Source organism: Aquarana catesbeiana, linkage group LG06 (genome assembly GCF_042186555.1).
Source record: "Aquarana catesbeiana isolate 2022-GZ linkage group LG06, ASM4218655v1, whole genome shotgun sequence".
NCBI lineage: Eukaryota > Metazoa > Chordata > Amphibia > Anura > Ranidae > Aquarana > Aquarana catesbeiana.
The window spans coordinates 357,119,465-357,146,429 of record NC_133329.1 but is presented as its reverse complement, the minus strand read 5'-3'; the positions used below and the strand labels follow the sequence as shown (position 1 = coordinate 357,146,429).

General features: G+C 43.0%; 1 protein-coding gene across 2 annotated transcripts in view; it reads right to left on the bottom strand.

Moving 5' to 3' along the window:
• Positions 1-26,965, bottom strand: part of ITGB6 (integrin subunit beta 6) — a 222,128-nt gene that overhangs the window by 54,322 nt on the left and 140,841 nt on the right. For both annotated transcript variants that reach the window (XM_073634069.1, XM_073634070.1), the window contains one exon: positions 24,380-24,475. In XM_073634069.1, coding sequence (XP_073490170.1) covers positions 24,380-24,475 — 96 coding nt within the window. The remainder of the gene's footprint in view (positions 1-24,379; positions 24,476-26,965) is intronic.

Sequence of the window (26,965 nt, the reverse complement as noted above, 5' to 3'; positions counted from 1 at the left end):
GAAAATCCGATGGAAAATGTCCGATGGAGTCCACACACGGTCGGAATTTCCGACAACACGCTCCGATCGGACATTTTCCATCGGAAAATCCGACCATGTGTACGGGGCATTAGTCCGTAGGGTTCAATATTGAGTTGGCTCACCCTTTGAAGCTATAACAGCTTCAACTCTTCTGAGAAGGCTGTCCACAAGGTTTAGGAGTGTGTCTATGGGAATGTTTGACCATTCTTCCAGAAGTACATTTCTGAGGTCAGTGCACAAAGCAAGGTCCATAAAGACATGGATGAGTGAGTTTGGGGTGGAGGAACCTGACTGGACTGCACAGAATCCTGACCTCAAGCGGATAGAACATCTTTGGGATGAATTAGAGCATAGACTGCGAGCCAGGCCTTCTCGTCCAGATCAGTGCCTGATCTCACAAATGTGCTTCTGGAAGAATGGTCAAACATTCCCATAGACCAGGAGTGCCCAACCTTTTGAAGAGTGAGGGCCATTTAAGTCACTTGTTAACCGGTCGAGGGCCACAATGAAATGAAACAGTTCCGAATGTAAATTTTTTAATTTTATTTTGAATAGCATAATAAAGATCTTAAACAACAATTGGAATCATCATTTTGTGTGTCCCCAATACCCATTGGATGTTTACCCACTGTTTACTCACAATCACAAAAAAAAGAGTGGATGACACTAGTGTGAACACTGACTATGTTTACTTTTTATAAGGGACTCTATGTCAGGTTTTATTTCAGTTATTCCTAAGCGGAGACACTGTTCCAGGTGACAGTCCGTTAGTCTTGTTCTAATTTTCGATTTTGCATGCTTCATTCTTGAAAAAAGTTGTTCACAAAGGTAAGTGCTTCCAAACAGGAAGAAGACCTTAGCTGCGTTTCTTCTTAAATTTGGAAAGTTGTCCTTCGACAAATACTTCTGATAAAAACTCAGGATGGGTAGTTCAGAGTGTTTGATTTTAAGTTCGGCATTAGCCTGAAGTTCAACTAGTTCCATCTGAAGATCTCTCTCCAGCAGCCACATCTGCAGAGAAGGGGTTGATCACCAGCATCATGCTCTTCTCCTTGAAATCTGTCCTGGAACTGACTCTGCAGCTGACTTATTGCAACGACCTAACCAGGTGCATACTCTGCGACCATGGTTTTCAAACGAGTGAGATTTCGACTCTCCAGTTGACTTTTGAACAGTTCCAATTTCATTAGAAAAGACTTGACGTGGTTAAACATAGTGTGAACCAATTGATTTTTTTGATTGAAGCTTTATGTTAAGTTTGTTCAAATGAGAAGAGATGTCTGTAAGAAAGGCAAAGTCAGCCATCCATTTGGTGTTGTTAAACTCAGTTACTGGTTTGCCTTTTCTGTCATGAACTCTTGGATGGCATCTTTCAATTTAAAAACCCATTGCAGCACTTTTGCACGGCTCAACTATCGCACATCACAAAAGTAGACAACATCATTGGGACCTTTATCATATTCAGTTTCAAGAAAATGTTGGAATTGCCAGTGATTAAAAACCCTTGCCCCGATGAAGTTCACAATCTCAGTGACAACTTTAATTACATTGTCAAATCCTAGGGATTTTGCACACAGATTTTCTTGATGAATGATGCAGTGGCAAGAGATGAAAGTTGGAGAATTTGATTCTTCTCTTAAAAGTGCCACAAATCCAAAATTCTTGCCAATCATACTCGGGGCTTCTTCTGTCACCACTCCTACAAGATCTTGGATACTAAGCTAATATTTTTGGAGGATAACTTTTGTTGCAATTATCGACTCCCCTCGTAGTACCTTTCAGTGGACACAGTGCTAAAAATTCTTCCAACACTTCTAAATTGTCGTTCACTCCACGAATTAAAATGGCTAGCTGAACAGTGTCTGTTAGGTCAGTGCTTTCATCCAGGGCTAAAGAAAAACATAAGAACCTTTTAATTTTCTTCTCCAAGGTTTCTTCTACATTTTCAGCTAATTCCTCTACTCTTCGTGTGATTGTCTGTCTAGATAGGCTTATTTTTTTGAAGGCATCAATCTTCTTAGGGCACATGCCTTCCACAGCTGCTAAAATACACTCTTTTGCGAATTCTCCGTCCAAAAAAGACTTTGTTTTTTTTCGCAATAATTTCAGCAATCACAAAACTTGCTTTTTCTACGCTGTTGGCATCATCTGACACTCTCTTAAATACAGACTGTTGTGATTTCAGTGACTTCTTCAGTAAGTTTATCTTGTCTGTTCGCAGTAGACCCTGAAGAGATTTGAAATTCTTTACATGCTTTGTTTCATAATGTCTTCTAAAATTATATTCCTTCGCAATCGCAACCGTTTCCTTGCATATTAGACAAAGAAGTATAGATCTGTAAACTTTTCACCGAAATTCCGAGACACTTCACCATGACTTTGCTTCTTGGCTGTTTTGGATACATTCGCCATCATTGAGCTGAATGACAGAACTTGAATACAGGTCAGGGGTAAGCAGAGATGGCGATCTACCTGAACAACATGAAAGAGATCAAATATAACTGGGGTTCAGGGTTTTTTACAATTTCATTTTTTATTTGTTTTTCACAATGCTTTTGGGGGGGGGGGGGGGTGGATGGTGTCATTAGGGCAGTGGATAGTGTCAGTAGAGCAGTGGACATTGTCAGTAGTTTCTTACTTTTATTATTCTATTTTTTATTATTTTTTTACAATGTAATTTTCTATTATTTTTTTTTTCCGTGTGGTTTTGGGGGAGGGGGCAGAGGACATTAGGCCAGCGGATGGTGTCCGAAGTTTTTTACTTTTATCAATGTATTCTTTTTTATAAGTATATTTTTATTATTTATTAAAAAAAGATTTAAACACTTTCTTTTTTTAAATTTTATTTTATTTTCTATTATTTTTTTACATTTTTTAGCTGCCCTTTCAGGGGGCTTCGGTGAAATATCAGGGGTCTATCAGACCCCTGATGTCTCACTTTTGAGACAGAGTTAGGGACTAAGGATAGAAATGCCCCAGTCCCTTTCTCTGCAGTCTCAGCTGCACTGGACAGTGAATAAATGGGAAGTGCTCTGTGCTGAACGGCTTCCTGTTCATTCACGTTGTATATCGGGTGTAAACTGACAAAAGTCGGTTTACATCTGCTGCTCCATAGAGGTGAATGGAGGGTCCGACTGGGTTTGCCTGAAAAACAGATGGATGGACCTGATCGGACCGATCGTGTGAAAGGGGCCTAAGGCTGCTATCACACTGATGCGCTGCGGTTTATCTGCACCGTGGGTTGGCGCTCAGTGCACCTGTGGCTTTCCTGTGGGTTGATTGCACTTTGCCTAGAAATCTATTATATCCTGCAGGTGTGGTGCACTTTCTGAAAGCACACCAAAACTCCTGCATTCAGGTACAGTGGTTGGTACACTGATAGGTATACTGCCGGGTACACTGGCTGGTACAGTGGTGGGTATACTGATAGGTACACAGGTAGGTATACTGGTGGATACACTGGCTGGTACACTGGTGGGTACCCTGGCTGGGACAGTGGTGGGTACCCTGGCTGGTACAGTGGTGGGTACACTGGTGGGTACCCTGGCTGGTACAGTGGTGGGTAGACTGGTAGGTATACTGGCAGGTACACTGGTGGGTACCCTGGCTGGTACAGTGGTGGGTACCCTGGCTGGTGCAGTGGTAGGTATACCGGTGGGTAAAGTGGTGCTATTGCTGGGTGTTTGGTGTGCTCCTGTACCTTTAAGGAGGGGTGGGCTCCCCTTCAGTCCACCTGCTCTCATTTATCCATTAAAATGCATGTGCCTTCACTGTGGGGACACTCATAGTTTAGTGTTAGGGCCAAAGATACAAGGGTGCCGTGACGTGGCTCTGTGGCTCACGCATGCGTTTGCAAATGCGTGCGGACTAAACCCTTGTTTTTAACGTGTACTGTTAGACAGGTCAATTTGGTTGTCTGCAAGCTGGTGGTAAGTAGGCTTTGGTTTTTTCCTGGGCATTCCCCAGACTTTGTTGGTACCTGTTTTAGCCTTCCAATGCCGCTTACTGCGATAGCCAGCTATAAATGAGGGTGGTGGCAAGCTTTTGTTATCACTGGTGGGTACAGTGGCAGGTACACTGGCTGAAACAGTGGTGGGTACCCTGGCAGGTACAGTGGTGGGTACCCTGGCTGGTACAGTGATACTGGTGGGTACAGTGGCGAGTACACTGGTGGGTGCACTGGCAGAAAAAGTGGTGGTATTGTAGTGGGCACCCTGCCTGGTATAGTGGTGGGCACACTGCCTGGTATAGGGGTGGGCACAGTGCCTGGTATAGTGCTGGGCACACTGCTGTGTATGGAGAGGAAAGTTGATACTCACTGATGTGTGCAGAAACAGAGTCCGCGCTACAGGAAGCATGCGGCTGCAGTAGAGAGCAGAGCCGATGCTTCCAGTATAGCACCGGCCCTTGTCATAGGTTGAGTGATACCAAATGCACTCCGCCTGTGATGGAAGCAATACAGGAAGCATCGGCTTTGCTCTCTGCTACAGCCACATGCTTCCTGTAGTGCAGGCTCTGTTCTACACAATGATACTTGGAGATAGAGGGTGAGAAACCTGCAATCAGAGGGGTTGGGCACCTCTGCCATAGACACTCCTAAACCTTGTGGACAGTCTTCCCAGAAGAGATGAAGCTGTTATAGCTGCAAAGGGTGGGCCAACTCAACATTGAACCCTACGGACTAAGACTGGGATACAATTAAAGTTCATGTGCGTGTAAAGGCAGGCATCCCAATACTTTTGACAATATAGTATATAGTATTTCATCCAATCATCCACAGTCCACGATTGCCTTTCCTTAGCCAATTGTAACCTTGTTTTTTTGTGTTTAGGTGTTAGAGATGGCTTTCTTTTAGCTTTTCTGTATGTAAATACCATTTCCTTTAGGCGGTTTCTTACAGTTCGGTCACAGATGTTGACTCCAGTTTCCTCCCATTTGTTCCTCATTTGTTTTGTTGTACATTTTCTGTTTTCAAGGCATATTGCTTTAAGTTTTCTGTCTTGACGCTTTGATGTCTTCCTTGGTCTACCAGTATGCTTGCCTTTAACCACCTTCCCATGTTGTTTGTATTTGGTCCATGTTTTAGACACAGCCGACTGTGAACAACCAACATCTTGTGCAACACTGCGTGATGATTTACCCTCTTTAACCTCCCTGGCGGTATGATTATTTCGGATTTTAGGTGCTGAAAGCGGTACAATTATTTTGCATGGAAATTTGGTGTTTTATATTGTAGGTCTGTAATTCTTAACAATAACACACTTAAATCTGTCCAAACAAGAGTCTAGTAGATATCCCGGGTATGATAAAGTTTGAAACACAAAAACATAAATTATAATATAATAAAAAAAAATAAAAAAATAAAAATAAATAGTAATAAAATTAATTTCCACACGATTCACTATCGCTCAATTCTGCAAGTGTTCTAATTTACTATCGCTGTTTTCTAGCTGGTCTAAAGCCATTTTTGACGTAAAGGGACACTTTTTGGTTGCTATGGACAATCTCCAGTTTCCAGGCAGAAAGAACAGTATATGCAATATAAAACTGCATGCAGGGCATGGGCCAAAGCACTGGGGACAAAAGGGATGTGAAATCATTTCATACAGTACTGTAATCTGTAAGATTACAGCACTGTATGTGTTATGATTTTACACTTTTTTTGAATTTGCCGCCAGACTCCGCCCCTGTGCGTCGCGCCGCTCGCAGGGAACGGAGCCTGGCACGGAGAGGCTTTGGAGGAGGACAGAGCCCGCAGACACAGCGGGGGACATCGCAGGATCCCGGGGACAAGGTAAGTAAGGAGGCACCAGGATCCTGCGATGTAATCCCGAGTGTGGATCGGGGTTACCGCTAATGGTCCTGAATTTTAACCCCGAGCCACACTCGGGAAAACCGCCAGGGAGGCTACAGAGTTTGATAATCCTCTCCTTTTTTTCAATTGACATCTCTGGTGTTGAAGCCATGCTTCATGCCAGTCCACTTGTTGCAACAGCTCTCCAAGGTGTGATCACTCCTTTTTACCTACATACTAACAAGCAGATTTAATCTGATGCAGGTGTTAGTGTTTGTAATGAAAATTTACAGGATGATTCCATAATTTTTTCCTCAGAATTGAGTGATTCCATAATTTATTCCCTGTGCTTGTTCTATAAATCTAACTGTTACTGGCCACCACAATTATTTTTCTTGATTTCTTTTAGTGTTTCTTAAAGCCAGAAAGTTGCCATTTGAAATGCCTTTAGTTTTTGGCCATGTCTGCGATCTGCTTTTTTTCTACAACAATAAACAACTGAAGGAACATCCTCAGGGACTGGTGATTCCATAATTTTTGCCAGGGGTTGTATATATTGTACATATACAATTTAATCTGTCTTGATATCAGCTTTCTGTATTTCCCTGCAAAGGAGCACTGACATTGGAAGAAGGAAAGGAAAGCACTTTGTAGCCTACTGTCAGTCAAGAGTGAGTGATCACAGCCTAGGAACAGTCTGGTGGCCAAGCCGTATTACTTAAAGCGGTATTAAACCCCAAACCAAAAATGGAATATATTGTAGCTTACCAATCATTAGATGTGGTGGCTGCTTTAGTCTTCCTTTCTTAAGGTTTCCCCCCCTGTTTTAACCTGGTGATCTGACCAGTAACACACCTCCTGTATTAGAGTCTCTGGATGAAGGAGAACAGGAGGCACCTTTGGTCAGCAGCATTGTCAGTCTGGGGGGAGGGGAGTGTTAGATGTACAAGTAGATTTAGATACATTAACAAATTGAAGCCAAACGACAGCTCACACCGCAGTTACACAAGCAGTTACAGTAACAGTTTTTTTTTTTCTTTTGGAATAAAGATTTTACATGAATAAATAGAATCTGATCACTGTAAGCACCCCTAACAGTAGTAAATTGTTTATCGCAACACTCTAACTGCTACATTTGAAATAAAGCTGTTACAAAACAATAGACTTACTGGCTGGATCACCAGATTAAAATAAACGAAAGAAAGCTTAAAAAAGAAAACGAATGCAGCCATTACATTGAAGAATTGGTAAGCTGCAATATAATAAATGTTTGCCTTTAGGTTTAATACTGCTTTAACGGCAACAGAGAAAAGTGAGGTCACCAAGTGGTTAGTATCTGGCAGGGACTGTAATCCGATCAGATGTGCTACCGGCGCAAAACTAAAAATGTACTAGTTTGCTGCAATCATGTAAGCCTACACAAAAACGGTAGAGTATCAATAAAATATAAAAGTGGATTGCGCTAACTTCTGTGTATGATACCACTGCTGAAATAAGCAAAAATAGGATATCTATCCTATGTAGCGTGTTTTTCTGTATCAATTAATATTGTGTCAAAAATATACTGTTCACATTATTTTATTATTATATTATTTTGTCACTGGTAACACTATGTGGACAGTTAGCGCAATCCACTTTTATATTATATCTGGCAGGGATTGCTCAATCATAAGTCTGGCTGGACACTCTTTCAAATTGTTCAATTGAAATACAAAAGCTATTGCCCTTTTTTTTTTTAAAAAAAAAGGTTAGCAAATCCATGTACCAAATGCCTAACAAACTGAAACAAGTGAAGTTTTGCTTTAGCTTAGCTGTGTGTGGTCACTTCTTCCCCCCTCCATGCTGTATCTGTCCAAGCCTGAACTAGAAATACAGGATGTGCACCTCATAAAAGCATGGTGGTGATTACGGTAAAAAATCTGTAGTTGTGTAAGGCCCTTTATAACACATCTATGAATGTGTGCTATATACACGCGTGTTTGAAGGGAACATATAGTATTTTCAGTTATTTTTAGATATCCATGAAATAGATCAGTTTGATGAATATAAATGTATCAATGTATTTTACTGTTAACCACTTCAGCCCCGAAAGATTTGGCTGCTCAATGACCAGAGCATTTTTTGCGATACGGCACTGCGTCGCTTTAACTGACAATTGTGCGGTCGTGCGACTCTGTACCCAAACAAAATTGACGTCCTTTTTTCCCCACAAATAGAGCTTTCTTTTGGTGGTATTTGATCACCTCTGCATTTTTTATTTTTTGCGCTATAAACAAAAAAAAAAGGCGACAATTTTGAAAAAAACACACTATTTTGTACTTTTTGCCATAATAAAAAGAAATAGCTAATTTTTTTCTCAGTTTAGGCCGATATGTATTCTTCTACATATTTTTGGTAATAAAAATGGCAATAAGTGTATATTGATTGGTTTGTGCAAAAGTTATAGCGTCTACAAAATAGGGGAAAGATTTATGGCATTTTTATTTATTTTTTTCTTTACTAGTAATGGCGGCGATCTGTGATTTTTATTGTGACTGCGGCATTATGGCGGACACATCAGACACTTCTGACACATTTTTTGGACGATTGACAATTATACAGCGATCAGTGCTATAAAAATGCATCGATTACTGTATAAATATCACTGGCAGGGAAGTGGTAGGGGAAAGATAGGGGAAAGATTTATGGCATTTTTATTTATTTTTTTTCTTTACTAGTAATGGCGGCGATCTGTGATTTTTATTGTGACTGCGGCATTATGGCGGACACATCAGACACTTCTGACACATTTTTGGGACGATTGACAATTATACAGCGATCAGTGCTATAAAAATGCATCGATTACTGTATAAATATCACTGGCAGGGAAGTGGTTAACACTAGGGGGCGATCAAGCTATTAACTGTGTTCCCTGTGTGTGTGTTCTAACTGTAAGGGGAGGGGACTGACTAGAGGGGATGGCAGATCCTGAGTTCCTAGCTATTATTATTATTATACAGGATTTATATAGCGCCGACAGTTTATGCAGCGCTTTACAACATTAGGGCAGACAATACAAGTACAATACAATTCAATACAGGAGGAATCAGAGGGCCCTGCTCGTTAGAGCTTACAATCTAGGAGGGAGGGTCAAGTTATACAAAAGGGTAATAGCTGTGGGGGATGAGCTAATGGAGAAAATAGTGCAGTTGTTAGATGGAGGCAGGATAGGCTTCTCTGAAGAGGAAAGTTTTTAGAGATCGCCTAAAAGTGGATACATTTGGAGACAGTCTGATAGATTGGGGTAGGGAATTCCAGAGGATGGGCGAGGCTCGGGAGAAGTCCTGGAGGTGGATATGGGAGGAGGTGATGAGGGAGCTAGAGAGCAGGAGGTCTTGGGAGGAACGGAGATGGCGATTAGGTTGGTATTTTGAGACTAGGTTAGTGATGTAGCTGGGGGCAGAGTTGTGGATGGCTTTGTAACTTATTGTTAGTATTTTAAATTTAATTTGTTGGGCGAGTGGTAGCCAATGGAGGGATTGGCAGAGAGGGGTAGTAGACACTGAGCGGTTTGTAAGGTGGATGAGTCTGGCAGCCGCATTCATGATGGACTGAAGGGGGGATAGTCTGTTTAAAGGTAAGCCAATGAGGAGTGAGTTGCAGTAGTCAAGGCGAGAGATAACCAGGGAGTGAATCAGGAGCTTTGTGGTTTCGTTGGTTAGAAAGGGACATAGTTTAGAGATGTTGCGGAGGTTGAGGCGGCAAACTTTGGAAAGTGATTGGATGTGGGGCTGAAAGGAGAGTTAGGAACTCACGCTCTGTCTCTCCTCACAGAACAGAACAGGGATTTGTGTGTTTACACACACACTTCCCTGTTCTGCCTCTCATGCCCACGATCGCTCGTGGCCGGCGGCCAACGCGACCGTTGCCACAAGCATCGGCACCCCTGCAGTGCCTCCAGCTATCCCGCTTAAAAGAGCTGACGTATAGCTTCAATGGCTCGCGGGAGCGTGCCGACCTGCCGCAGTATAATGACGGCGACTGGTCGGCAAGCGGTTAAAATACAGTACCTTTTTTTGTATAGTTTGTAGTTTTACATGTACATGGGGACCACCATATTTGCTGGCTACATTGGGCTCTGCTTCCTGCTTTAAGGGTTCTACACAAAAAAAGTCTTGTGACATTAACAGTATCCTTCAGTGGAGACAGCTGAATTCCATGATTTGGAAGGGTGTCCATTTGGCCATATAGGCAGGGCTGTGTTTTGGCCTAGGCCGACAAGGCCTAGGCCTAGGGCGGCACTTTGCGGGGGGCAGAAAAAAAAGCCGCTCCCCGCATGAAAGAAAGTCCCCCCACCCAATTCCCGGCTCCCGCGGCCACCCCTGCACACATGCACCCCACGGCGGCCGCCTTGCTGTAGCGGCGCTGCTGTGTATGGGCGTGCTTGGCAGAGGGTGGAGGGGCGTGTGTATGGGCGTGCTTAGCAGAGCTCACGCCTCTCCACCCTCTGCCAAGCACGCCCATACACAGCAGCGCCGCTACAGCAAGGCGGCCGCCGTGGGCTGCATGTGTGCGGGGGGCAGCCGCGGGAGCCGGGAATCGGGTGGGGGGACTTTCTTTCTGTCATCCGGGGGGGGCGGCATGTGACTCACGCCCCCATAAGCAGCCGGTGAGTGGATAGGATGCCCAGTGGCTACAATTGATGGGCACAGTGGCTGCAATTGTGCATAGGATGCATTAAGGTGAAAAAACACAAAGGTTTCCAACCCCTTTAAGAACTACAAGCCTACATCCACTAAGGCTGTCGGGACTTGTAGTTCATTTACACACAGAGCTCTGTGTATGAATGACATGGCCGTATGAGTGGAGCCCCGCACGGCTGCACTGCTTTCAAAGACAGACACTTAGTAGGGGGAACTTCTCCCCATACTGCTGGTACAGGGAGAAGGGGACGGTGGGCGGCTGCTGCAGCATTGGGAACATGTTACATATTCCACCCTAAAATTGGGTGGCACATGCAACATGTTTCCAAAGGTGAGCTTATCCTTTAATTTTAGGTGCATTTTGAGTACATATGCGATACACCAAAGAAATACCCATTACAGCATTTTCTAAGGTACAAAAGGTCTCTTGGACCTGAAAACGTACCCAAAAAAAAAAAAAGCTGCATGTGGTCTTTGCCTAAAAAAAGTACCGTATTTTCGAACCTAGTGATGCGAGCAGGCCCCATATCAATAAATGCTGCTACAACATGTCATGTTTCACAGGAAAACATACACCCTTTTAAACTATATTACCCTCATTTTATTGGAGAATCTCCTGCCAGAAGGATAATTACCCAACTGTGACTTTCTGCCAACATTCCTTAAATTACATGGCAGGCACAATATCACTATTTTACATGGAACTCTGCCTGCAGCCATTTGTTAGCAATACAAATATTTCTTAATATTTAGATGTGTACCCTGTGCCTGGGCTGGCAGTGTTGTGATAGCTGACGTAAAACAGAGCTTTTATAGGGAAGTATCACATTTCTTCATCCACTTGTTCGTGCTGTAAAAAAATCAACGATGTTGTAAAGGTATATTTGTAATTTAATATTTTTACAAATATTGTAAGTAGAGAAGATCAAACCGGTTCACTTGAAGTGTTGCTAAACCCACAACAGTAAAATCAGTCTGTATCTGCAGTAAAGCATGCTTGTTATACTCACTGTGGAACCTAAGCGGTTAATCCTCTGCATTGTGTAAAAGGGCTGTGTGTTCCTGTCTTCTCTGATCCTCTCCTTATTTTACTAACTCCAGGCCATTTTATGATTGAACAGAGCATTAAGAGTCAAGCTGCACATGCTCAGTTTGGTGTGTATCGCTAGAGAGATTTTTTTTTTTCTCTTGGGAGAGTGCATGTGATCAGCACAGGGCCAATCAGCACTGTCCAGACAAAGGGTCAGAGGATAACGAAAACTCCTCATACAAGCTTTAACCAGACACTGATAGAAGTCCTAAGACTGCTATATACTGCTGATGAGAATAGATATTTAGCAGTTTATATTTACTAAAACTATTGCATTTCCACGTTCTGTGTCCTGCTGGAGACCGGATATAGTGAATGCAGGGTCCTGGGTTTAGTAACACGTTGAGTCAGGAATCTCGGTGGTGACAGTAGATGAGGCAAGTTAGATCACAGTTAAGCGGGGCTCCGCATGGGTGGGTTCACTCTGTATACCAGTTAATTAGTCTAAAGGGATACTTATCAGTTAAAGTGACATTAAGCAATATCCATATTCTCCAAAGATAATCCATACACATCAACTACTTAAAAGCCCTGATTTTTTTTCATAAAATAATTTTCTTCTGTGTTTTTCTGCCTCCTTGTAATGTCCTCTATGAGATCCCGAACCTCTCCTTTTCTTCTTCACCTTTGTTTATCTGGAACACGCAGTGCACATTAGTTGTGGCTATGTGTGCTGCTCTAGGCATACTGCAAATCCCATAGTCCATCTTGGGAACAAACAAGAGAGGGTGGCTGCGTTCCTACATAGAGTGAGAACATTGAGAACGAATGTAGCCACCCTCAAACAGGAAGTCAGATCACAGCGACAAAAAAATAAATAAATAAGAGAAAGGAATTTGGAAATTTGGAGGTGTAATAGAAGAGACTTTTTGAGTTAAAGTGGACCTAAACTCACCTTTCTTTCAATGATCCCCATCCCTCGCCTGCATCTTCTGCTAGGTGCCGGCCTTCGGCCACCTGCACTAAAGAGCCTGCCTGCATGCAGTTTTTGGCAGCAGGACTTTAGTTTCTTTTTAGAAAACATACTTGAGTAGAATTTTTTTAAGCCTGAGCTTAATATCACCTTAGCTTTATTAAAAAATAAAAGCAACCCACAACCTATCTCAGATATATACTTACCTGTACACTAGAGTCAATGGATACAGTTGAAGAGTTTGTAAAACCAAAACTTTTGCATTAGATAGTAGTCTCTAGTACGGAATTTCTCAACTAGGGTTCATCCAGGAGCTGCTAGGGGTTTCTTGAGCTATGAGCAGTTTCTGCCTTTCAGATAAGGCCTAGTTCACACCTATGCAGATTGCAGTTTGCATATTCCAGGTGCATTTTGCATTTTTCAATACACGTTTTTGATCCATTGAAGTCTATGAAACCAAAAACCAGAAAAAAAGTCCCTGGCCCTTTCCATCAAATGCACAGATGTGAACGTGACCCATAGGAAACCATGTTAAATGGACTGTAGTGTATTTCTGCAAAACTGAAAACGCACAAAAAAATGCATAGGTGTGAACCAGGCCTTGTAGATACAGTGTATCGGGAGATTATTCACAGCGCTTCACTTTTTTCACATTTTGTTATGTTACAGCCTTATTCCAAAATGGAATAAATTTATTATTTTCCTAAAAATTCTACAAACAATATTCTGTAATGACAACATGAAAGAAGTTTGTTTGAAATCTTTGCAAATTTATTAAAAATAAAAAAACATTAAAAAAATCACATGTACATAAGTATTCACAGCCTTTGCTCAATACTTTGTTGAAGCACCTTTGGCACCAATTACAGCCTCAAGCCTTTGAGTATGATGCTACAAGCTTGGCACACCTATTTTTTCTTTCTCTTTTGCAGGACCTCTTGGATGGATGGGGAGCGTCGGTGCACAGCCATTTTCAGATCTCTCCAGAGATGTTCAATTGGGTTCAAGTCTGGGCTCTGGCTGGGTCACCCAAGGACATTCACAGAGTTGTCCCGTAGCCACTCCTTTGTTATCTTAGCTGTGTGCTTAGGGTCGTTGTCCTGTTGGTAGATAAACCTTCACCCCAGTCTAAGGTCCAGAGAACTCTGGAGCAGGTTTTCATCAAAGATGTCACTGTACGTTGCTGCATTCACCTTTCCCTTGATCCTGACTAGTTTCCCAGTTCCTGCTGCAGAAAAACATCCCCACGGCATGAAGCTGCCACCACCATGCTTCACTGGGATGGTTTTGGCCAAGTGATGAGCAGTGCCTGGTTTCCTCCAGACATGACGCTTGCCATTCAGGCCAAAGAGTTCAATCTTTGTTTCATCAGACCAGAGAACTTTGTTTTTCATGGTCTGAGAGTCCTTCAGGTGGCAAACTCCAGGGGGGCTGTCCTTTTGGCAAAACTCCAGGGGGGCTGTCATGTGTCTTTTACTGAGGAGTGGCTTCTGCCTGGCCACTCTACCATACAGTTCTGATTGGTGGAGTGCTGTAGAGATTGTTGTTCTTCTGGAAGTTTCTCCTCTCTCCACAGAGAAATGCTGGAGCTCTGTCAGAGTGACCATTGGGCCTTAGTCACCTCCGTGACTAAGGTCCTTCTCCCCGAGCGCTCAGTTTGGCTAGGTGGCTCGCTCTAGGAAAAGTCCTGGTGGTTCCAAACTTCTTACATTTACGAATGATGGAGGCCACTGTGCTCATTGGGACCTTCAATGCTGCAGAACTTTTCTGTACCTTTCCCCAGATCTGTGCCTCGATACAATCCTGTCCCGGAGTCCTACAGACAATTCCTTGGACTTCATCTCTTGGTTTGTGCTCTGACATGCACTGTTAACCGTGAGACCTTATAAAGATAGGTGTGTGCCTTTCCAAATCATGTCCAATCAACTGAATTTTTTCTTTTTTTACAAATAATACTGAATTTACTACAGGTGGACTCCAATCAAGTTGAAAAAACATCTCAAGGATGATCCGTGGAGACAGGATGCAACTGAGCTCAATTTTAAATGTGTCATGGCAAAGGCTGTGAATACTTATGCACATGTGATTTTTTTTGTTTTTTATTTTTAATACATTGAAAGATTTCAAACAAATTTCTTTCACATTGTCATTATGGGGTATTGTTTGTAGAATTTTGAGGAAAATAATGAATTTAATCCATTTTGGATTAAGTGTGTAACATAACAAAATGTGGAAAAGGTGAAGCGTTGTGAATACTTTCCGGATGCACTGTATAGTAAATTATAGCAGGGATTCCCTGAGACCAGAAAGTTATTTCAAGGGTTACTCTGGTTTGAAAAGGTTGGGAAAGGCTGCTATAATAGATACAGTAGCTAAGGGATAAAACCCCTAGCAGTTTATTTTTCGCTGCCTTTGTCCCCACTGGGTAGATTTTCCTTAATTTCTTGTCCTAGAGATGTACCAGGAAGTTAGAGGAAATTTACCCCAAACAAAAAAAATTCTTCTCTTGGGGAGTTGTCACAGGATTAGTGTCCTCATTAGAGGGGGTGACAACTCCCAGGTTTGGGACTTCCCTTCACTTTCTGCCTCAATGACATTGTTCACTAGAACATATAGAGGGGTAAATTACTCCAACATGCACAAAAATGGCAAAAAATCCCGACAGAGAGTCGAATCCCTTCCCATACTATCCAAAACGAAAAAAAAAATATCCTTTACATACACATCAAGTATGGGTCTGGGGCTGGCAAGAGTTTTTTACTTTAGTTCAGGATGTAAACATTACGGCAGGCCGTGAATTAGAAAATAAAGAATACCCATGGGGCAGGGGGGCTGGGATACTTTGGGTTGAGGGGGGATAGAAAGGATAAACTGTACTCATCTTTTAAGCAGAGAGTCAGCAGCAATGCTGAGACAAGGTCTTCTGACATTCAAAGTGAAGGTGCCAACGTGCACCTTCCCCCCCCCACGCCTTCTCCGAGCTGAGATGAATGGAGCCTTACATGTCCACACAGACATGTACAGTGTCCAATGAAGGGTTGAAGGGTGACAAAATAACACTCCCTAAGATTACCATATTTTAGTCCACAGAAATCTGAGCGGAATGGGGGGAAGTTTTGTCACATGGATAAACTGCTGTAATTTAATCATAATAAGTATAAGAAAAGAGAGCTGGGTTAGGGACAGATGTGCACGCCTGGGTGCAAGCTGTCTGCATCCAAGGGCGCACATCCTAATTGACCTTATGCATGAACCCTTAAAGTGACACTAAAAAACAAACCACTTTTTTTTTTACAAGTTTTAAGTTTACATATAAGGCCTCATTCACACAGGTAGGTATTATACAAATAAATAAATAAATAAATGGGGATGATGGGTCTAATAAACGCAACTTGAGGCTTTCTAAGGCTCAGTGAGGGGATGCAACTTTTTATTTAAACTTTCCACTAAACTCTCTGTGTAAGCGGCAGTGCTGAGCTGTCATTGATTCTGACAGCCCACTCTTGCAGAGCAAAAGAAATGGTTAAGGTAATGTGGAGCAGTGGTTCTCAACTGTTTTGAGACCAGGGCCTGGCAAATTCTTTCTAATCCTTCCATGCCCCAACAATAAAAAAAATAAAAATTATATCTGCACAATAAAAATACGGGAATGCAAATATGTAATGAAATCCTGGAAGGCTCTGGGTGGGGCTGGGTATCATTGTTGGGGGGGGTTGTGGAATGAGTAATGCCGTGTACACACGGGCGGACTTTTCGGCATCAAAGGTCCGACCGTCTTTCTGACGGACTTTCGATAGACTTTTGACAGACTTCCGACGGACTTTCGAACGAACGGACTTGCCTACACACGATCACACCAAAGTCCGACGTATTCGTACATGGTGACGTACGACCGGACTAAAATTAGGAATTTGATAGCCAGTAGCCAATAGATGCCCTAGCATCGATTTTCATCCGTTGGACTAGCGTACAGATGAGCTGATTTTTCGACCGGACTCGAAACATGTTCCAAATCTAAAGTCCGTCTGATTTTCGACCGAAAAAGTCCGCTGCAGGTCCGGTGAAGCCCACACACGGTCAGATTGTCCGACGGATTCGTCCCGTCGGACTGGTCCGGTCGAAAAGTCCGCCCGTGTGTACACAGCATTAGGGGACTCTACAGCAGACTTGATGGCCATGTAGGAGTTGAGGTTTCTGGAGGGGGCTGTGGGGCACTGTGAAGACTGAGGGGTGTCAGGGAGCCTGGAGCCACTATAAGCCTCTAAGGAAGGTTGGGAGGCACTATGGAAGCTTGGAGGCACTGTGGGAGGTTAAGGGATCTATAGCGTGCCAGAGGCCTGGGAGAAAGGAGGTCACAACCCGACAGTGGGCCACAGCCCGATGGTTGGAAACCACTGATGCAGAGTCAAAAAAAATCTCACCCCAGCCTCCCCCACCCACCACGGTGCCTGAGACTGGTAACTCTCCTGTCTTGTGTCATCCAAGCCCTGGACAGCAGGACTCCTCTCCCCCCAACATCCCCTGTGTGACATCGATTTCCTAATAATGTACTACTCTATACGTAGAAGTATATTACTTTGTTACAAGGCTGCTGTTATAGTCACTGGGATCCCCCTCACCCAGGAACGGAACGGGATCCCCGGACCCTCCCGTCGCTCCACCACCCCCACTCTCACCGCTCACCATGCCGTCACGGCAAGAACGCTATCCGCTGATCTCAGCTGTCAGCCTCCAGAGCAGCCCCACAGGACACACTGCGGCTCCGGCCAGCTCCGCTAACGCGGCCCGCCGCTCACCCCCCAGCCTCCATCGGAAGCCGAGCACTCCATCCTACCGGGCCCAATCAGCAGACGGGACCACAACCACCTGGGAGGCGAGCATCAGGACAGCCCGCGGCTCGGGCCTAGCCCGTCGGCCATCTTGGTCCACCCAAGAGGCCGCAATCTCCACCCTTCTCCGGAGCTCAGCCAGATCGCCACCCAGCAGGTCAGTATCAGGACCCGCTCCCTCCCGACCCTCCCAGGTCTGCACCGACCTACCTCCAGGTAGGACCCACCATCCCTCGGACCCCCTCTGCACGGTCCCCGTCCCCTCTCCCCAGGGCACCACCGCAGCCACCGTCCAATCATCCCCACTGCTCTAAGTCACTAGACTCGGGGGACAGACCACGGCTGCGGCATAGCTCTGGCTAGCCAGCACCTCATAACCCTCCCACACCCGTCCAGGGGGCTCCGTGCCCTATTTCACCTTGAACACCCCCTGCAGGGACACAGGTTAACACCGGGAACCAGGATTCCACGGCTCTGGCCTGACTAGCGTCCTCCATAGATCCTCCAGGACGCAGGCACCACCAGGCTAATCAGTAAGCCGGCACCCCCCTACCAATTGCCCCCTCCCCCTTGCCTCCGGATCTTCCTGCTCAGGTAAGCCCACTGGGTACCCTAGCAGTTGATACAGGCTCCTCGAGTCGATCGCCCTTCGGGAGGTCAGGAAGGAATTTTTTCCTCTGCTGTAGCGATTGGCTAGCTCAGCTAGGGGTTTTTTGCCTTCCTCTGGATCAACAGGAGGGAGGTAGGTAGCCCCCCCATCACCCCCAGTACACCACACCATCATTCAGCCGGCAACTATATCTCCAACAGCAGAAGCAGCCATCCAATCCTTCCATCCCCCAGCAACTCAGCATCCTCCTTCAGCAACAGTCTTTACCATCATGTGCAATTTCAAGTACACTGCGGACGCCCTCCACAGGCTAAGAAACACCGCCTTAACTTTACCAACCGCCACTCAAAAAAGACTAAAAAAAGAAAAATTATTACGGACCAAACCACAATCAAACCATCAAATACAGGGAGACACCAATCCGACCACAACAACTAGCATGCGCCCTGATCAACACCAGATCTTCAGTCAAGCACAGATTGGAAATCCATGACTTCATCACCGAAAACAACATAGATTGCCTCTTCATTACAGAAAGCTGGCTAACATCCGACTGCAACACCATTCTAACGGAACTGGTGCCTGAGAACTACAGCATCCTAACTGAGCACAATAGGAAAAAAAGGAGGAGGCCTAGCAGTAATCTTAAAATCGCACCTTGTGTTCACCAAACCAACTTCACAGAACTCAATGCCTTTTATGGAAACACTCTCCCTGCGGCTTTAAACAACACCCCAAGACACCATGCACATACTACTATGGTACAGACCACCAGGACCAAAGACCAATCTCCTTACACCACTCACTGAATTTATTTCAATGCACACCCTGAAAAACAAAAATTTTCTGATACTTGGGGACTTTAACCTCTGGGCAAACTCTACCCAAGACCCTATCGCGACCGCCTGCATTAACCAACTGGAAGAACTAGGTCTTCAACAGCTGATAAATGCTCCCACGCATGGTTCAGGACACACGCTAGACCTCATCTTCAAACAGAATATGGACATCAACATATTCGACAACACACCGCTTCCATGGACAGACCACCAAGCCATCAAGTTTAAAGTCACCACCAACACCACCCTCCAAAAATAGAAACATATAACAACAACTTAAACCTCTCAACGGAACAAACACTCAACTTCCTAAACAAGGCACTACTACAAACAGCAGACTTCGTGGCGCCAAAACGCAGAACACTCATCCGCAAAAAAAACTCCAGATGGTTTAATGGCACCCTAACACTACTCAAACAAGAATGTAGAAGAGCTGAAAGGGCATGGAGAAGAAATCCTACCAAGGAAAACCACACAAAATACAAAGTACTCACTGTGAAATACCACAAAGCAATCTTCAAAGCCAAAAAAGAAAATTTTTCGAGCACCATCTCAACTGCTTTAAACCGACCACGGGAACTTTTCAAAATAGTCCCCCAATCAATGAACCCTACCTGCTTAGAGCACCCAGCAAATGATACTCAAGAATTCTGCAATGAGCTATCAAATTTATTCATCGACAAAATTGACAATATTCGGAAATCAATTCATCAGAAAAAAACAACTCACCCAAAGCAAGAAGAGGATATCGACATGAACATCACAAAACCACCAGATTTCTCTTTAACACCAATCTCCACTGACACGACTAGAAACATTATGAGAAGTCTTCGAGACAGCACATCTCCAAATGATATAATTCCCACAAAACTCCTGAAAGAGTGTTCCGACATTCTGGCCCCTACTATAACACACCTCATAAATCAGTCATTCAAAGAGGGGATTGTGCCAACCACCCTCAAGCAAGGTATCATCAAACCCCTACTAAAGAAACCCAATCTCGACCCTAAGGACCCTAACTACCGCAGACCAATAACAAGCCTCAACACCATCTCCAAGATTATGGAGAAAGCGGTAGTACAACAGCTACAGCACCACCTGGACACACACCAACTCCTGGATCCTCTGCAATCAGGCTTTCGCCCAGGGCATGGCACAGAAACAGCACTTCTCAAAATATGGGACGATGCCCTGGAAGCAGCAGATGACGGAGAATCATGTCTCCTGGTACTATTAGACCTCAGTGCAGCATTTAATACAGTGGACCACAATACTCTACTCGCCCGCCTCACAGAAGTGGAAGGAGTCACAGATTCTGGTCTAAAATGGTTTGCATCCTTCTTAGAGAATCGCTCTCAGACAGTGAGACTGGGAGAATTCACCTCTGAAACCCGCATAATCTCCTGTGGAGTCCCGCAGGGTTCACCCTTATCACCAGTCCTATTCAACATCTACATCCGCCCACTCCTCAAAATCATCAGAAAATCGGACCTCTGCTTCCACTCATACGCTGATGACACCCAACTGTACCTTTGCATCACCGGACGAAAAGACCACCATCAACAATTAGAGAAATGCCTCACTCTGATAGATGACTGGATGACCATTAGCTCCCTCAAACTCAACGGTTCAAAAACAGAACTTCTTCTCCTACACGCTAACCAAAATGCCAAAAACAAGACTCCATGGACACCTCCCACCATCTTAGGGCAGACCGTCTCTCCGAGCACCAAAGTCAAGAGTCTCTGAGTTATCTTTGACTCAGAAATGACAATGGATGCACAAATAGGATCCGTAGTTAGCGGATCCCACCATCTCCTCCGCCTGTTACGTAGACTTATCCCCTTCATCCCAGAAGAGGACAAAGCAGCAGTAGTTGGAACAATCATCAATTCCCGACTCGATTACGCTAACTCGCTCTACATAGGATTAACCCAATATCAGCTTGCTTGCTTACAACTCATCCAAAATGCGGCGGCAAGACTGTTAACAGGAAAAAAACCCTGGGAGTCAATCTCCCCATCCCCGAGGAGCCTACATTGGCTAACCGTAAAGAATCGGATCACATTCAAGACCCTCTGCCTCACCCACAAATGCATACAAGGAAACGCGCCCCAATACCTTCGAGAGAAAATAAAATACTACACACCCAATCGCAATCTTCGATCATCTAACCAAAACCTCTTTCTCATTCCCAAATACCGCTACAAAGCAAAGGGAGAACGAAGATTCGCAGTCCAAGGACCTCGGCTATGGAACGCACTTCCGCCCCACATCCGCATGGAAGAAAACCACCTGGCTTTCAGAAAAAAACTCAAGACCTTCCTCTTTTAGAAGCTGACAACACCAAACGCATTAGCGCCTTGAGGCGATTCAGTTCGCATTTGCAGCGCTTTATAAATTTTTCATTCATTCAAGGCATAGTTGGTAAAGCTTACATAGTCCAAACTTCAAGAAGCAATTCCACCTAGCTCACTTGTAAGGAGTGCTCTAGACTCTGGCTATAATGGATTACAAAGACCTCAGATTAAATACATTTTATGACTTTAGCACAGCTGTAGTGTCTTCTGGATAACAGTAGCAAACTGGCTGTTTTCCCGTGTTGCTTAGAATTAGCTTTTTTTAGTCATTTATTTTGTTTAAAAATACAAAACAAAGCTTTTGTCCAGATCATGTTAAGCAAGACATATTTCACTGGTAAAATAAAATCCGACCAGATGCAAAAATAAGAGAACATTTTCTGCATCTGATGCCAAGTATATGACATATCAAACATTAACCATATTTTTCTGATTATGGTTTCACATTCATAAAAATAAATTGAACACGACATTTCATGCTCAGATCACATCTGCTCTGCGGCTCCACTTCCCTAAGTCATTCAATGAACGTTATCAGATGGATAGCCAAGTCTTTCCTTTTTTCTTCATAACAAGAAAGAAGATTCCTTTATTTCAAAGGAGCCATGATGCATATTAAAATAAGTAATGGGTTTTAAAGATTACGATTCAAAATATCTACATTGACTTTGCCACTGTAGCACTTAAAGTAGACCTAGACTCAGGCAGCTTTATTCTTAAAAAAAAGTGTGAGACAAGTCAGTTGTAAATGATATAGGGACTCTGGATCATTAAGTAATGGCAAATCTCAATTTGAGACAGCAATCCTTCACTAATCTAGCTGAAAGCTTTTGGATTTAAAGGGGAATTCCACTTTGGTTCAAAATATATTAGAGCATATAAAATTGACACAGAAGCCATTTTGTATTTAAATGTTATTAAAAATGACCCTTCCATTTCAATCTGAAACTTCTGTATTTTTTAAAGCTGTCCCCAAAATGTAATGTAATATAGTAACCTGGAGGTCATTGTGCAGAAAGCCCCCAAACATGTCATTTTCTTATTGTGTGATTGGCTTACTGAACTTCTCAGACATCTGCAGTAGAAAACAAATATAATTTTAGGCATCCTCAGCAGTAGAAATTTCACTTCAGTTAGATATTCCCTAAGTGGTAATTATTTTTAAAGGGATGCAGACACTGCAGCTTCCATCTATAGAAATGTTCCAGGTGACTATAATGAAACAGATTTTCCCATTCAGAAATCAGTCTGTAAAGGACACAGGGAAACAAAGCTTTTCAGCAGAACAGAAAAAGTTAGGACTATGCTACAGTTTGTTAAAATCCCTGCAATGTACATTGATCACCCAGCCAGGATTGTTTTTTTTTCCTTAACAAAATTAAGTGTTATTAAACCAAGGACCCTGCATTCACTAAATCTGGTCTCCCACAGTACACAGCACATGGAAATACAATTATTTTAGTAAATATAAACTGCTAAATACCCTTTTTCCTCAGCAGTCACAGTAGTCATGTGACTTCTATTAGTGTCTGGTTAAAGCTTGCAGGAGGAGCTTTCATTCTGCTCTGACTGTCCTATGAGAATGCAGGACCCCTGACCCTCTGACTGAACTGGCTGATTGGCCCCGTGCTGGTCACATGCACTCTCCCAAGAAAAAAAAAAAACTCTCTAGCAATACACACCAAACTGAGCATGTGCAGCCTGTCCCCTGGCTCTCTAAATATAAGGAGATACATTGGAGTCAGTGGAAGAAGGAGATGATCAGAGTAGACAGGATCAAAACAAACTTTTTACACAATGCAGAGGATTAACCTCTTGGGTTCCACAGTGAGTATAACAAGCATGCTTTACTGCATATACAAACTGATGTTACTGTTGTGGGTTTAGTAACACTTTAACCACTTCAGCCCTGGAAGATTTTACCCCCTTAATGACCAGAGCATTTTTTGCAATACCGCACTGTGTCGCTTTAACTGACAATTGTGCGGTCGTGCGACGCTGTACCCAAGCAAAATTGACGTCCTTTTTTCCCACAAATAGAGATTTCTTTTGGTGGTATTTGATCACCTATGCGGATTTTTATTTTTTGCGCTATAAACAAAAAAAGACCAACAATTTTTGAAGAAAATGCAATATTTTTTACTTTTTGCTAAAATAAAAATCCCCCAAAAATGTATAAAACAAAAAAATCTCTTCGGGCTCTTTCTCACGGGGCGGATCAGTGATGATCTGCCCCGTGAATATCCGCTTGCTCAGCGGGGATCACTCCGCCGATCCCCGCTGAGCAGGAAGATGACAGGTGCATCGCTGCACACTGTGCAGCGATGCACCTGTCAGAGCGCCGCTCTCCCCTATGGGGGGATCGGATGATGACGGACCGTAGTGTCCGTCGTCACCCGATCTGATCCGAAAACGGATGGAAAAGTAGGTTTTTCCTCCGTTACACTTTTCGGATCGGAGCGGGTCGGATGTCAGCGGACATGTCACCGCTGACATCCGACGCTCCATAGAGATTCATGTATGTCCGTTTTTCATCCGAAAACGGAAGGATGAAAAACGGACATACGGATCGTTAGTGTGAAAGAGGCCTTCCTCAGTTTAAACCGATATGTATTCTTCTACATATTTTTTAGTAAAAAAAAAAAATCGCAATCGTCGGAATTGCCACAGATGATCGCATTTTCGGATAGGAACTTTTCCCGACCGAAAAATTGAGAGCATGCTCTCAATCTTTTGCTGGCTGGAATTCGGCCAGCAAAAAAACGATGGAGCATACACACGGTCGCATTTTTCGATGAAAAACTCTCATCTGTCGTTTGCGGGCTGAAATTCTGATCGTGTGTACGCGGCATGAATTTCTTTAACAGGAACACAAGGGCAAGAAAACAATTTGTCATTAGTAGAGTTATAGAAGACTAGAATCTCCATTAGCTTTTTATTGGTGTGTGTGTCTTCTTTGGAGATTGCCCCCCACTTCTTGTCTCATTGACAACTTTCTTACCAAGATAGTAAGCAGAGGGAAATGCAATGGGATGCAGACATGGACATGGACATGGACAGGGGTTCTAACTCTTCCCTATTCTATAAACAAAACTATTTTGGCTGAGGATAAACTATACATACAGCTACAATAATAGTAAAAAAAAATCTACAAATGTTGTAGTTATTTTTCCTACCGTAATGACTAACCCAGTTTTCTAGTAAGAATGAAGAGGGAACAAAGGCTGGGTCTTGTTCTTACCTGATACAGAGGAACTTGTTTTTCCGTAACAGCAAAAATAAGCAGAATATTATTCTCCACAAGCTTCTCAATCAGCTGACCAAGAGACGGATATTCCTAAAGCAGAAATCAAACAAGACATTGGTGTCCTTTTATGAAAGTGCGGTAAAATACCGCTTTTCAGTTCTCAGGCATTCTCAGAGGAGATCGCTCTCCTCTGAGTGCCTGTTTATGAAAGTGTGTAGATCGCTTCTCATGTTGAGTTGAGGAGCGATTTACAAACGCCGGGAACTCCTGAGAATGGCTCCTCTCACTGTAATCTCGTGTGATATAGCGGGATTACAGTATGAGGAACCATAAAATACAAAGTGTAACACGAATCAGCACACATTATTCCCCAACATATTAATAAAATAATAAAGATAAATTCCCCCTACACAATATACATTAACCTAATTATAAAAAAAACATTGTTTTTATCAATATTTAAAGATCATACATGTTCCTATTTAAATGTGAATGGTGTATAGTAAATGAATGTAATGCACATATGTAATGCAGCTATACACCATTCATATAAATGCAAAATACATTTATAATCATTAAAAAAATAATTTTAATAAAGTATACAAGTATAAATATTTATTAATAAATTAAAATAAAATATATTTCATTATAGATAAACATAAAAATTGATAAACTGGTGCGATGCGAGAACACTGCGAATCCACTGCGGGTTCCCGCATCGCACCGACTCGCATGTCAGTTCACACTGCCATATGCGAATCGCTGGGGAGTGTCAATACATTGTTAAGGACACCCCCAGATCAGCTTGCATATCGCACTGCGAACTGACAGTTCGGACATGAATCGGATTACATATGTGTGAACACACATGCGATCCGATTCTGGTCCGAACAGAAAAAAGGGTCCTGTGCGTGTTTGCACCGAATGCGGTGCGATATCAGCCATACTATCTGTACAGCTGATATCGCACCGCACAGACATCGCATGTAATGTGAATGGCAGTGTGCTGCAAATAACATGCGATGCCTGTGCGATGTCCGGCATCGCACAAGTGTGAACTGGGCCTAAAAGTTAACACCCCCAAATCAGTTCGCATATCGCAGTGCGATCTGCAAACTCAGACAGTAATCGAATCGCATGGGTGTGAACACCCATGCAATCCGATTCTGCTGTGGACCAAAAAAAGGGTCCTGTAAGAGTTTGGTCCAAGGGCAATGCAAATTTAGCAATACTATCTGTATGGCTGAAATCGCATCGCACAGAGATCGGATGTGATTTTGCACTGCGGTGCGAATCACATCCGATCTCGGACACCGCAGCAGTGGGAACTGGCCCTAAATCATATTGCATTTGCACCAAAATGGTACAGGACCCTTTATTTGGTCCGCACTGGAATCGGATCGCATGGGTGTGAACACCCATGCGATCCGATTCCTGCACCATTACATAGTTCGCACTGCAATCTGTGAAATGATCTGGGGGTGTCATTAACTTTACATTGACACCCGCAGTGGTGCGCAGATGTCAATGTAGGTGCGATGTGAAAACCCGCACAGGAATCACGCTGGTTCACGCATCGCACAAGTGTGAACCCAGCCAGAGACGTGAACATCTAAAAAAAAAAAAATATATATATATATATATATATCTATATATATAGCTATATATAGATATATATATATATATATATATATCTATATATCTATATATGTATCTATATATAGCTATATATATATATATATATATATATATATAGATGTATATATATAGATATATATATGTGTATGTATATATATATATATATATATATATATATATATATATACATATACACACACACACACACATACACATATATATATATATATATATATATATATATATATATATATATATATATATATATATATATATATATATATATATATATATATACACACACACTATAAATTCCTATCCTGCTGGTTTTGGGGTGTGTAATGGTGGGGAAGGTGTGCTCTGACTGTTTGGTGAAAGAAAGAAGTCAAAAGACTTCTTTCTTTCTCCAGAATATCAGCCAGTTTCAGGCTTCTCACTCTGATTCTCCACTTCTGAAATGGTGAATCAGAAAGTGAGAATTCTGTCACAGATCGCCAGTGAGGTGTGGAGATCGCACCTTCATAAACTGGCCGTTTCTGTGAATTCTCACAGTGCTGAGATAATCAGCGGAGAACATGTTCTCCGCTGATTATCTCAGTTTCATAAACTGGTAAAGCGCTGAGATCAGCGGTGAGACTCGGGATCGCCGCTGATCTCAGTTTCATAAAAGGACACCATTGTGTATTCTGGTGTGTATCAACTGGTTACTGACCGTAAACAAAGGAAAGTCATTTGCAAGTCAGATGGTTTGCTGTTCTCACACTTCTATTTTTACTTCTACCTTCCACTCAAAAAGACACTTCTACCTAGAATGATAGAACCCTGGATCAAATTTGCAAACTGCCCTTTTTTTGGCTACACATTGCCTGGTTCTTTCCTTTTGGATCCCCGGAAGTTAAAAATTTGAACCTTCTGTTGAAGAGGCTGCATGTCTGTAATCAA